The 14,375-nt window shown below is 38.1% G+C and overlaps 1 protein-coding gene across 1 annotated transcript in view; it reads right to left on the bottom strand.

The window, feature by feature from the left end:
* The window catches only part of si:dkey-238d18.4 (TBC1 domain family member 15), a 28,372-nt gene extending 25,022 nt beyond the window's left edge, over positions 1-3,350 (bottom strand). Inside the window, exon 1 of the mRNA XM_028822430.2 lies at positions 2,664-3,350. Coding sequence (XP_028678263.1) covers positions 2,664-2,934 — 271 coding nt within the window. The 5' untranslated portion in view covers positions 2,935-3,350. The remainder of the gene's footprint in view (positions 1-2,663) is intronic.
* Between the last annotated feature and the right edge of the window lie 11,025 nt (positions 3,351-14,375).

Raw genomic sequence — 14,375 nt, 5'->3', positions numbered from 1 at the left:
CTGCATGCAGCTTCAGAGTTTCCCCTTTGTGTAGTAAATTAATGCATTAAAAATATTGATAAGAAAGACCAATGAACACAGCTTTAAAGAAAACAAGTATGGCAATTAAAATTACAATTTTGTCAGAAACAAGCAGATCAAGAATGTTTAAATGTGTTGTTTGTTTCATGTTTTTCTCGGGAATAAATTGTGATTTTAAATAGGTTTTAAACTGTGATTGATTTCAACCTTTGTATTAAAAAAGACATATTAAATATTCAATACTGACTTGTCAGAACGCAATTGACACCATTTGTGAAACAGGTTAAAATAAATACAACTATAGAACTTTCCAGTTGGCTTATATAGAGTTATCAGATCAAGATATCCAATCATATTTTGGCTAATCAAATTTATAGAAAGCTGTTTAAATATTTCATTCACGTGCAAATTATATTTCAACTAGTCAAAATGTGAAGTCAAGGAAAGGATCCAGATTTTACAGAAGTGCTTTGGTGATTCTAAGCCCTGTAATAATGTGTGTGTAGCAAAGGATAAAATATGTTTTTGCTTATTTGGATATTTTTTTGATGCATACAGATTTGCCAGGACTATTCATTTTTGATTCTATTATTACTTCAGACAACCAGCTTATTGTGTGTTAATTTCTGCCACTGTATTTAGGCTTTAAAATATGGGTTCATTGCTATGCGTCAACCTGTTAAGAAGAGCTCTATATATAAATTAACTGTAAAATGGCTTGCTATTTGTCCAAACAGTAACTAGATTAGCTATTAAGATAGTAACTATCACTGAAATAAATACATGAGTGACATTGACTAAAAGATCTTTTTTAATTTAAAAACTGTTTTATTATTTTTAATAATAAAAAGGTTATTGATGAAACAGAAGCTCAACATTTGTAAGAGAGCTGGTAACAGTATTAACCAACACCCTGGACACATACCCACATTCACTTACACCAGGACAAGTTAGTGTGGTTAACTGGTCAGATCTTCATAAGGAAAAAAAATGTATGCATGCACAAGGAAAATGTGCAGAATAAATACTGTCACAGGACACGTTTGAAGTGGAAGGATCAGGGGAGACAGCGTGAACTGGATACTATCTACATCGAATCACTAGATGGCACCCTCCCTATGGTTGCTGCACTCCAGGTTCTCACAGGGCTTCATGGGAGTTGGAATTTGGCACAGCCCTGTTGGGTTCAATAGGTGCCACCAAGAGGGTGCTGAGGGGAGTGTGTAGCCATTACTTCATTGGGCTCCCGCCTCACCCAGAAAAGCATCTACAGATAATATTTACATAATTGTGATCCATGTGTTACAAAGACCAAAAACAATACACAGTTCAACACTACAAAACCATCCATCCCAGCTTCACAGGGTGCAAGGCAGAAAGCAATTCCCTGTCCACTGAAAGTGACAAACATACTATAGACAGACATCAACATTCTTTCACTATTTAATATAAAATGCACATTTTTGGGTTGTGTAAGGAGGGCTCTGAGAAAAAGCCAACAGATAAGGGGAGGCAATGCAAACTGCACACAGACATTCACCAGACTAGGATCTAAATACAGGCTCATTAAGTTAGGAGGAAATAATGTTGACTTCTTACCCACCATTTCATCACATAAGCTAGGCCTTAAAAAAAAAAATATGCCATTTCCTACTCGCCATAATGTAGTACAGTCTTTATAATTGATTAACAATGCGTATATTCATTTTCTAAAAAAGATTTTTCCCCTTACAGGGTAACACAAAGCCATAAACTGTCATGGCTGCATCCTTGCAAGACAGGATACAACCATGAATAGCATAGTAGTCCACCACTGGCCACATTCACTCATTTGGGGTTAATTTAAAGAAATTAAGCCACATACACATTTGAAAAGTGGGGAGAACACTGGATTGCTCAGAGAAAGCCCAAACATGCATGGGTCAAAGTGGCTACTGTGAAGAGACTATGACGAGGATGAGAAATGGACCCAAATCCCTAGAACTGAGACACAATACCACTAACCCACTAGCTGCCAGTCAACTTTGCTTAACTGGAAGACCACCAAACAGCATGTAGTCACTCTGTGTAAAAGCCACAATTGTGGGATCCCAGGTTTGTCAGGATCATTTCAGTACAGTGGTTCACCACCATTATGCAACAAAATGGGAGACCATCTAAAAAAAGCTTGGGTTGCTGCAGGAAATGGTGTTGGCAAAGCCATCGGGGCACTTATTGTACCGTGTGGTGTGTGTGTGGATATCAATGCCTTAGTGCAGTAAAACTGGTGGTTAAAGTTGTTCCCCACAACCTATGTAAAGCGTTTTGAGTACATTAGAAAAGCCCTTTACTGTATACATGTAATTAATTATTATATATTAACAGCTCCATAGTCCACTGTCCAAAGAGAAGCATGAATTGACTAGGATCTCCTTATTGTGCTTGGCTTGCCATGTCATGCACTGGCAATCCATTTGGAGATGATGCCTCCCTGGTACCCTTTGCCAAGACCGAGTGCAGCTCACAAACTGTAGGTTTTGCATTAATTGTACAAAATAAAGGGGATAAACAGGTTTCTGGAAAGTAGGTACATGTGAATGTACCCCCCAACACATGCATTAAAATGGATCCCTCGCTCCCGTGCACGGGCAGACGCAAGATACCTTGCTTAAAAATGAGTGTCCGAAGCCGAGACTCGTCCACTCGCCCCTCGGAATCCGTGAACCCTCGCAGTCCACAGCTGCCATCCAGCGCCCGCGCTGGCCCGTCCAGAGATGCGCTCAAGCTCGCTGCTCGTTCATGAGTGTGCTGCGGCTCAGGCGAGAAGTGACTTCGGTACAACGTGAAGCCGGCGGCGGAGTCGTCCCCTTCATCGCTCATCTCCGCTGGTCCGCTGTCGCGAGTGGGCGCTTCTGCCTGGCTGGTGTTTTCCATGCCGACCAGCTTCGCCTACTGCCTGGCGTGCTCCGCGTAACCAATCGTCGGCTGGCCACTCTTAACCAGCTGTGGACGGGCGCTCCGCATCTCAATCCCACGCGGGTTTTGGGTTTCCGCGTATTCGGTACTCGCGCCTTTGTGGCCGCCTTTCGCCTTGGACACACTTGCGCCTCACTGGCAGCTAGTTCATTCGCTCGCCCGAGGCGGCGTGAGGCCGGAGAACAATGACCCGGAGAAGCCTCTGCCAAGTAAGTCTTTTCCTAAACACGTCCTAAAAACAGCCACCCGCTCGCTAGCTTGTCCGGGCTCATCGTGCCGGATGTGGATTGTTTGAAGTGCGATAAGCCCGGCGAGGGAGGGAGGGAACGCCCGTCATGCCAGGGGGTAAAATATACAACAACTCAAATGCGCAGGTTATTTAGGCCTTCCCTGTTTGTCTCGTTTTTAACACATTCCCAAATAAGGATAACCAGAAAGTGTAATGCAATGTTAGATGACGGTGGGAAAAATCCCATACAATACGTCTAGGGAAACCCCTACAATTTATTAAAAATGATAAACTTGAAACTACAAAGCCTAATGCCGTAAATGGTGAAAATATATTGAATAATGATAACTGTATCAATTACGTTTGTCAGATCCAAGAGGACAGGCCAAGATTCAAGGACTGGTATCTTTTTTTTCTAGTAACATTGGAATAAATCAGACGTCCAAGACTGGGAGATTGGTCAAGCTGTAGTAGAAATAACTTGGAAAATGCCACCCTGCTTCTGTATGCGGCTGGGTAAGCAATCTGAAATCACTCAGTTTTAAGGAAAACGGCCCAAAATATACCCAGTGGCTTCAGAATAACCAAATACTGGCCATGAAACTGCCCAATTCAGCAAATATTGTTCAGATTTGTTTTGTAAATGGATGGTCTTAAGGACAGTGGTTTCCAATTTCAGCCCTGCTTGCAGGTTTTTGCTCCAAACAAATACAAATTGTGGAGGACAGCCAGGGCTCTCACCCAGCCAGGATGCCTCCATGATGGAAGGACCAGGGGAAAAAACATGCACAGGGCATTACCTCTCCAAGAGCACTAGATTGCTACAGCAATGTAGATTCCCACAAGGTTTCATGGGAGTTGGAGTTCGGCACAGCCCAGTTGGATTCCATGGGTTCACCAAGAGGAGCCGCAGAGTCCTACTTCACATCCACCTCACCTGGAAGTGTTTCCGACCTTGCTAATGGGCCACCGGAAGTACTCCCGGGTGCAGGATAAAAGAAGCTCGCTGCCTTCGTTCCAAGAGCCAGAGTCGGGAGGATGAGGACAAGGCTTGCTGGGAGGAGTGGAGGCAGATAAAGAGGAGAGAAAGACGAAGAGTGCTGTATTGCTGTGCTCTACTGTGGATTTGTACTGTACTGTGGGAAATGCTTTCCTGAAGAGTTTCCCACATAATAAAAAATTTGTATGTATGTCTGTGTCCGGTTTGAGAACTGGAGTGCCCCCTGCTGGCCACAGAATAAAAATATTTGTACTTTTCCCATAGTTTTATGTTCTTAATTCTTCTGTCATTTTGTTACTATAATTTAAAATTTTCTGTACAGTTTGCTCTGTTAATCATAATCTAATAATGAAAACTAACAATTAGTGGGATATACACCAGGGCAAATGACACTGAATGGTGAAATGTTGCAGTTCCTTCACCCTGGTCACTATAAAATAACAACTTTAATAACCAGAGTGTGTGATGACAAAAATCGTAAAAACCACAATAAAAAATACAAAATTACTACTGAGACTCTCAGACATGTGGCCCTAAAATAAAAGGCAAGTAAAAACCAAGTTAAAAGGTAAGGAGCTGTTGATACTTCATATGTGTTCTAGGTACTGTAGTTAACATTTTTCAATTTCCTTTGAAGTTCTAATCTGTTTTCTTACTGGTGGTGGTGGCACGTGTAGAGAGCAAGTAGAACTTGGGCTTGGGAGAACTATGCAAGCTAGAAATGAAATAACTATTTACTGGGAGAAAAAAAATACAACAATGAAAATATACATTACACCACACTTGTCTGTGTGCTTCAGTGTCATGTCTGGATTTTTTTTTGTTTGTTTTTTCTGTCCCCCCTGGCCATCGGACCTTACTCTTACTCTATGTTAATCAGTGTTGTCTTATTTTAATTCTTACTTTGTCTTTTATTTTTCTTTTCTTCATCATGTAAAGCACTTTGAGCTACATTATTTGTATGAAAATGTGCTATATAAATAAATGTTGTTGTCGTCTTGTTGTTTTTCGTACTTTGTCATTTAAGTGCCTTCTGTGTTTTGCTTCACGCTTAGCAGTTGTCGCTGCTCCTCTTCTTCATGCTGTTATGGTGGTTAGCTTCTTGTTTTTTGAGCATTTTGCTGTAAACACACTACTACAGGTCACTTTCCAGTTCTTTATGTATGTTTAATAAAGTTTTAATGTTTGATGATCAATACATATACAAACATCTATTTTTGAATTTATTGTAAGGCACATTGTTTATAGAAGGAAAAGTACAGAAGTTTTCAAGTTAGGCAGGGGGTTGTGAGACAAAAAGGGCTAGATATAAAAGAAATTAAGCTCTCTGCCTATCATTTACACACTTGAGAACTTACACTTGATTATAAATTCTGAACATGTATTTGAATATCGCCTTGCTTTTCGGTCCACATTTCTTTGTCTTTGTTGTTCTTGCATTCTTTATCTTGCACTTGACACTCAGCAGATGTCACTGCTTTTCTTATTATTCCTATTATGGTGTTCTTTACCATGTAATCACCTTGTACAATTTGCTTGACACACAGCGAATGTTGCTGCTCTTCTGTTTCTTTCTATCATGTCACTTGCTTTTGTGCCTTTGCCATAATAAGCACACAACCACAGGTCACTTTGCTGAGGTTGCCACTACCTAAATTGTTTTGAATTTCCAGAACATATCAGGTCATAAGCTTTCGATTAAGACTAAGGTCAAGTTTCTAGCCCCATTAGTTTGCAAGTAATTGTGTGACAGTCAGACAGACCTAAGTATTTTACATTTATAGCTATCCATGTACCACATATTAATACTTGCTACATTCCAATAAAATACAGAAAACCCAGTTTTGAAATTCTGGTGTCAAACTTTTTGTCATTCTGTATTGTTTGTTGCCATGTCCACTTCGTTCATTGTTAATTGCCATTATTATGATACAATTTAGGGGGAAAAACTAAACAGAAAAATGGGGGATTAATAGCAAAATGACAAAAGAGAGTTGAGACCTTAAAGCTATGTCCAAAATTGGAATATTTTTAGATTTTGTATAAATTTAAATCTCACATTAGTACTCTTTGCTAAATGCAGATTAAGAGAAGAACAATGACTCACTGATTGTGAAACTGGTTAGAACAAAAACATCTAATTTCAGGAATTCCCCAGGATTGAAACTGGAAACCACATCTCTATAAGAATTTGTAATGAAACTGGAGTTACTTCTATCAGTTCAATCAAATTCAACTTTAGAATAATCTTACTACCCTGTCAGCTACTGTAAGTTTGAGAAATCCTTGTTGTGTATCCACTCTTGTCCTAACTCATCAAGTGTTGGGCTGTTAAGAGCCAGTGCCCAACTCTGTGACAGTAGGTGCATGGCAGGAACTAACCTAAAAATGGTACCAGTCAAATGCAGGGCACGCTTACACACAGCCAGTTTTCCAGTCATAGGAAAGCTCTTCGGTATTGTAACAAATGCCAGTGTTAAAGTAACACTTAAAATCTTTCCGTATGTTTACTTTGCAAGGATTACTGTAACACACTAACAGCTATTTTCATGCAGGAAATCTTGCTGTGTAGCATTTCCAATGCACAGTTCTTGGAGACCCTTTCAGTCCAAGCTGAAGTACTGTCTTGTCTAAGTGGTACTGCCCAGTGTTCTCAAGTTTCAAGACACAGTCCATGTGTGGTTTGGCTAGTTGGCCAAGTAAGCCAATTATGCAATACACTAAACTTTGTCTAGTATTGGCCTTTACCATGAATTTATTAACTTCCCCAGATCCTGCATGCACCATGAAACTTTGTGGTGGAGAATTTATGTGCTCAATGTTATTTAGTCAGGTTATACAGCTTCCAATAGCATACCTGTGAGGAGCACGCCACAGCTCTGAATTCTCTTTAGTGCATTTGAAAATCATTATGGTACGTTTAAGGAGAAGCAGTGTATATATACCATTACTCTGAAAAACAATAGATTAATCATTATTTCATTTAAAGTTCAACAGTTTATTTTTTGACTAGGCTAATAACCATATCTATAATCCTTGTGTATGAAAGTCATTTTGTTCTGCAAATTAATCTTGGGATGAGTCTTAAGTAATGACCCGACATGTTTTTGCTAATGCCATAAGCAAATATTACAATGGTTAATATGATATAGGTTTTATTTTATTATACCAAATTCTTAGTGATTTGTCAAAAATATTTATAAATTATTTTTCTTAAAACATTACTTTTGTATATTTTTAATTACATGACATTCATATCTGTCTTTACTTATTCATGTAAAATTAACTCCATATATACAGTAAATTCCTCCCCCAGGTTCCCAAATTTAGCACTCCTCTGCCCAGTTACCTTCAGAGCTATAGTATGTCATCAAAAGCTGTGTGCACCAGATAAACTTGCACTTGGTGCTAACTGGTGTTAGAGAAGAGACCAAATGTGAAATGAGATCGGTGGCAGAGGGAATTTAATGTCAGTAAATGTAAAAATGTTAGGTTTGAATACACAATGGGAGGTCTGAAAATTGAAAGTACGCCTTATGAGAAGGATTTAGGAGTCATAGTGGACTCAACACTATCAACTGCCAGACAGTGTTCTGAAGCCATGAAGAAGGCTAACAAAATGTTAGGTTATATAGCACCTCGATGTGTACAGTACAAGTCAAGGGATGTTAAGCTGAAGCTGGTGAATACTCATCTGGAGTACTGTGTGCAGTTTTGGTCTCCAGGCCACAAGAAAGACATAGCAGCGCTAGAAAAAGTCCAGAGAGCAGCCACTAGGTAGATTCCAGGACTACAGGTGATGAGTTATGAGGAAAAATTAAAAGAGCTGAACCTCTTCAGTTTAAGCAAAAGAAGATTAAGAGGAGACACGACTGAGCATTTAAAATTATGAAAGGAATTAATACAGTGGATCAAGACTGTTATTTTAAAATGTGTTCATCAAGAACACAGGGACACAACTGGAAACTCAGCAAGCGTAAATTTTGCAGAAACATTTGCACTTTTGAAATGTTCTCTTTCTGCCATCTAGTGGTGGAAATGTTTAAGCTAACGTCTCTCCTGGTACACGTAAGTGCAGGGAAATATGGGCAGAGCTAAACGTTTAACTCTGCCCAGGGGTACTTGCTTATTTGTACTGTTAGGACTGATCCGTTCACATTTTTGAAAAGAAATGTATGTATTTTTTTAAGTCAGGTTCTATTCCATTTTTAATACTTACTAAAAGTAAAGCCATTTGGATCTGAACAATGAAGACCCATCTTTATAAACTAGATATTAAGCTGGATGTTCTGTGTAATGACATGTCTTGAGCTATATGAAACTAATGTAGTGCAGCAGTCAGGCAGATGGTGTAACCTTGAGGTGATGGGGCCGAACAATAAAGCCATAAGTTTACTGGAGTATTCTCCAGCGCTAATACACAGTTTAACCTTGGGCATATTGAGACAGTGTCATTGTGATAAGTAAACTGCAATAACTGAGACATATGCAACGATGTGATGTCAAGATGTGGCTGACAAACATTGTGTCTCAGTGGCTTGGGTCAACCTGTGATTCATTTATTTTGAGGCAAAGTAGCTTTGGCATTTGTGATGGTGCTGTATGTGGTGAACGGCTTGTTGGTAAGGTAACTGGCTGAACTCTCAGTGTTTCTTATGGGCTGTACTATTTATTTTAACAGTGGTCATGTCATTCCATATGTCAGGTGATAGTGGCTACCCACTCAGTTGCTGGTGCCTTATGTCTTTCCCGGACCCCCAGTACACAGAGGAGAGGCTCTATAATGCTGCGTGTGTATAGTGCAACTGTCAGTTGTGGAGCTCAGCTGGATAATCCTAAATGCAGGTGACGGGGTCTCGATATGAGAGGACCGAGGGTGCTCTACCAGTCAATGAGGTTCTGCAGCATTGTGATTGCAAATGTATGAGGTCGATTAGCATACTCCATATGTGGATGCTTCAGGATGGCGTTCAAGGCATGTTCACATACACACATTTACAAGGGGATTGTTATTTACACAGTATAAATTGCGTAGAAATGTGTCAGACCCACTAAAATGTTCATTAGTAAATAATGGATTAAATAACCAGAACACTTAGAAAAGTAGAATGAAAATCATGATGGTGATGAACATCTTAAAAGCCTGGTTAAAAAAAGACAAAATTTCCCTCATGTTACGTGTTTAAATGCTTGATACATTCCACTAAAATATTACCAAACTTGATTTTGCACACAAACAGCTTGCTAAATTCGACAAGGAGTCAAATTACAAACAGAAATAGTTTGGAACAAAAACTTGCAGTCACAGGGCATCCCCAGGACTGAGTTTGGGAAACACTGATCTGCGATATGATGTGGTAAGTTTCAATATTTTGTAATAGGCAGATTTGTTTGAACATGTAGTCTTAATTTAAACACAAACATTCAGTAACCACTGAAAGATATTTTTGACAAATTCTACCTTTGGACAATTTCTTCCTTTGAGATTAAATTTTTTTCTCAGCCATCATTACAAACTACATGGGGCAAGATATTTAAAAAAATGTATTTTTTCGGTGTAGTATTCCTTTAACTGTTTTGTTGTAGAGAGCTGCATTCCCACAGTAGTCCCTCATAATGTGACTTTTTTTGTGGTGTATTTTTACTGCTGTGGATATGAACAGATAATCAAATAAAAAGATGAAAGACTAATTACTTAAAAGTACTTTTTCAGTTGCTACATAAATCTAAATGGTTTTAAGCTGAACTTCAGAGTTTTAAGCAGTGTGAGCCAACACAGCCAATGAGGACAGAAACAACAGGACACACTTCAGTCATCCCTGAATCTGAATATGTATCAGTGATAAACAGAGTGTTGGCAGAACAAACTAAAAGACTGTTAGCAATGTTGGAAAGGAGCTTACAATCCATAAGTAGTATGTTTGTGGTTTGGTGGCCCCCAGTGTTTGAAGATGACAGGAACAGTCAGGAACACTGTTCAGCTACTTTTAAAGATTTAATTGAAGTTTTCCCTTCCTATACTGTCCCTTTAATATCTAAACCCTCATGGTACACTGAGTGCTGGTCCTTCATATTCCAGTTTTAAGATCAGCAGTTCCTTTTCCTTATGTGTCAAGTCTATGCAGAATGTGTATGAAGAAATCCAGTTTGGAGTATCAATTTAAATCACAGATTGACAGATTTTGATAACACAGAAGCTTGAGGAGTTCAGATTGGTCAGTTTATCATATGGGAGAGGTGAATTGTTTGTTGTATAGAACTGTTCAGCATGAATGTAGCAGTCCACTTTAATTGCTACATATGGAAACACGCTGTCTTTATTGAAAAAATAAAAGAGGGTGGAAAAAGCTGAGCCAAGCTGCAATAGTACCATAAACACCAGTGATCCCTTATCACACCCTATCACTGATCATTGTGATTTGGATACAGAAAATTCTAAACGCCACAACAAAGACAACATAACATGCAACCAAGATGATTGTTCAAAATGCTGGACAAAGGAGCAGTTTGATTATTTCAAACAAAGTTACGACAGGCTGCTAATTCATAAAGGGTAACCGAGATGCAGCAAATATAAACCACTGAATTTACTTGGCCATTCTGTAAACCAAGAACACAAGCTGTCTGTTATGTGTCCACCAGATCATGTCATCTATTTTCTATTTTGGCTTCTTCTTGATGTGTTTTCTATTTAATTTGAAGTGCTTTTATATGTTTATAGTAGTTATTCATTTTAGGTTCATGAAATTTCTTATATGTATAATTATGTTTCTGTGTGGAAATATGTGTTCTGTTGTGTTTCTTGTGTTTTGTGGATGGTTCCCCAAGAGGCAGGGCCAACTGTACATCTCCATGTAGGAACTACCCCCATACCCTATAAAGGCTGGTCAGACAGGCAAGTTGATGACATACAATGTATTAGCTTGATGTTGGTGAATTTCCACTTGTGTTTTGTATGTAATTTGTTATGATTACTGGAATTTGACCTTTTTGCTCTGTTTTGTGACTGCTCTGTTTTAAGATTACATATTGAGACATTGTTTGCTTCTGATGTACCTATGTTTAGACAAGTCCATCTGTGCTTTTAGATCTTTTTCAAGGCCTTGTTTATTAAGTGTTTAAGAAAAATAAATATTTTTATTTATAAAGATTTCTTTCACTACTGGCTTTTTTGCATTATAATATACAATGAGGATCACAAGTGATTTTACAACAATATGGAAATATACGTAATATGCAGATCAAAAAGAAAGTTAAAGCTAAATTAAATTAGTTTCATGTAAATTAATTTCATTTGAAGTAAATACAACTGCAGGTAATATATCTCACGTTGCAGTGAAATGTAGGTTACAACAATATGGAAATATACGTAATATGCAGATCAAAAAGAAAGTTAAAGCTAAATTAAATTAGTTTCATGTAAATTAATTTCATTTGAAGTAAATACAACTGCAGGTAATATATCTCACGTTGCAGTGAAATGTAGGTTGAAAAATGAACAGTTTGATGTTTCAGAGTTAAGACCAGCGCCAAACGAATGACAATTGTGTTGTAAGATTTGAAAGACTGATTTCTCAGGGAGAAATTTGTTTTTTTACAGAAGCTCTTTTAATAATACATAAATACAGAGATACATAAATACATAACATAACTATGGTCTGAACACACATCAGAATGACTTAAAAGCAAGATAATTAAAAAGAAAGAAAATATCTGACTTGGCTGTCACAGTGAGGCATCATGCATGCATATTGCCCTTGTTTGTCCTTTTATAACAAGCTGAAGGTTCACAATCACTCTTTCATTTGTAGAACTTTTAGATATATTTTTAGACTTTACCAAGTTGTTTTGCCAGCTTCAAGATTATGGGACCTGCTGCAGCTGAAGCCAGCAGGTTGCCTCTGGGCCTGGATGAAGTTAAATTTATCTCTGCTGGACAGATTCAGTAGGGTTCTGGCCTGCCTCATAGCTTCTTCTTGGAGATCTCACCATATTTTGCTCTGGTGGAAACTCCATATCAGGACAGAAGCTGTCAAATGAAATGAGTAAGTGGAATTGATAGAGTCAGCAAACTTCTCCAATAAAGAAGATAAATATTCACGAAGAATACAAAATGTTCAAAAAAGCCTTTACAATAACTCATGAAAGAAAAAATTCAGAAGTAATTCCAAGCTGTGGCAATTTTTGAAGCTGCTTCTGGATGCCCAATTTAATTTCTGTTTTGTTTCATATTGTGCTTCGTATATCAACTAATTGATAATAACAAATACAGAGAATATTCTTAAATTAATAAAATTCTAAATTGATTTCCAAACGGTATAGACCAGGGGTAGGCAACGTCGGTCCTGGAGTGCCACAGTATGTGCAGGTTTTTGTTCCAACCCAGTTCCTCAACGAGAACTCAATTATTGCTGATGAAGCACATATTGCTTAAGTGACATTTTAATGCTTCATTTTAGTGGTCTCGCTTGTTAAGGTTCTGCAACCTTAATTGCTTATTTCAATCTTAAACTGCTGCATTCAGTGTTTTAATTGCTCCTTATTAGCAATAAGATGTAAAACAGGGGTAGGCAATGTCGGTCCTGGTGAGCCGCAGTGGCTACAGGTTTTCATTCCAACCCAATTGCTTAATTAGAAACCAATCATTGCCAATCTCAGACCTTATTTAATTTTATGGCTTGTTAGTCTATGCAATGTAAGGCTTTTATATCGTAGATTTTTTTCCTTTCCAAGGATATCATCCAAATGATTTGAAGCCTAAAACAGATCGTTTTCAGTCTGTCACATTTTTCTATTAAGTGTTTTATTAAATCAAACCGTGCATGATGAACACACACAGATGTAATTGGAAAAAAGCTAGCTGGAGAACTGCTGGCTGCTTTGTCTTTTACATCTTATTGCTAATAAGGAGCAATTAAAAAACTGAATGCAGCAGTTTAAGATTGAAATAAGCAATTAAGGTTGGAGAACCTTAACAAGCGAGACCGATAAAATGAAGCATTAAAATGTCACTTAAGCAATATGTGCTTCATCAGCAATAATTGAGTTCTCGTTAAGGAACTGGGTTGGAACAAAAACCTGCACATACTGTGGCACTCCAGGACCGACGTTGCCTACCCCTGGTATAGACTATTGAAGTTGATCTGATAAATTCGAATTAAATTGCATCACAATTTCCGACAAATTTAGTTCATCTTATGTGTCTAAGTTTCTGTTTATGCATGACTTAAGGTGGCTACAGGATTGTTGTTTATCTATTTTAGTTTCCTTTGGCTTTCTTCATTTGATTACTTTAATAAATTTTAAAAAATGTGTTCTTGAGTATTTGTTCTCTTCATTTGGCTTCAGGGATATTGCAAGAGTGAATTTCCCCATGGGTTTAATAAAGTTTTCCTAATCTTTTATCTAATTACAATACATGCACAAGTTACATAAATAAGAATTTTCAAATTAGCAGGCACATACTGGTCTTTTGTGACCGTACTTTAGCTCACAACCTCCAGATGGGGGATGGCCTGTGTCAAAAGAGGACACATTGTGTATATCCTGTGGAAGAGACACTGAACAGTGGCCTTTATACAATGTCATCAGCTGACTTCCACATGCTAAATTCAGACCTCAACTGGGAAAATGATAACATCCACACTTCCTTTGACCCCAGTAGACATCTTCATGCTAAATTTCCACTTTTACCCACATGCTGATAGATTTTTCTCTGTGAAAGTGTACATTTGATTAACCGACAGATTATTTATTAGTTTTTCATAAATACCTGGGAATAACAATGCACCTATATGTGCTGCTTTGTAATGTGCATTGGTATAGTGTTCACTGTGTTAGACACTGTACAAATATTGATTATCTGATTTTAGGCCATAATCAAACAGAATTAAAAAACAGATACAGTATGTTCAACAGGTAGCCAGAAAGGATAATACACTGACTTGGTGCCCAAACAAGTTCTTGATAGTGTGGATGCCAGGGGGTGCTCCAGCTCTTTAAACCCAACGCAGACAGATACTGGGCACAAGTTTAAAACACAAAGTGCCTTTTATTAAGTGGGAAAACTCTTCAAACCAGAATTTCCCACCACCACAGCCACAAGTACAAAAACAATACAATACACAATGACTCTTCTTTCTTCGTTTCTATTGGTCACTACAACAACAA

The sequence above is a fragment of the Erpetoichthys calabaricus genome, chromosome 17 (genome assembly GCF_900747795.2).
Source record: "Erpetoichthys calabaricus chromosome 17, fErpCal1.3, whole genome shotgun sequence".
Classification (NCBI taxonomy): Eukaryota; Metazoa; Chordata; class Cladistia; order Polypteriformes; family Polypteridae; genus Erpetoichthys; species Erpetoichthys calabaricus.
The sequence above is the reverse complement of the archived record's forward strand: the minus strand, read 5'-3'. Positions and strand labels throughout refer to the sequence as shown.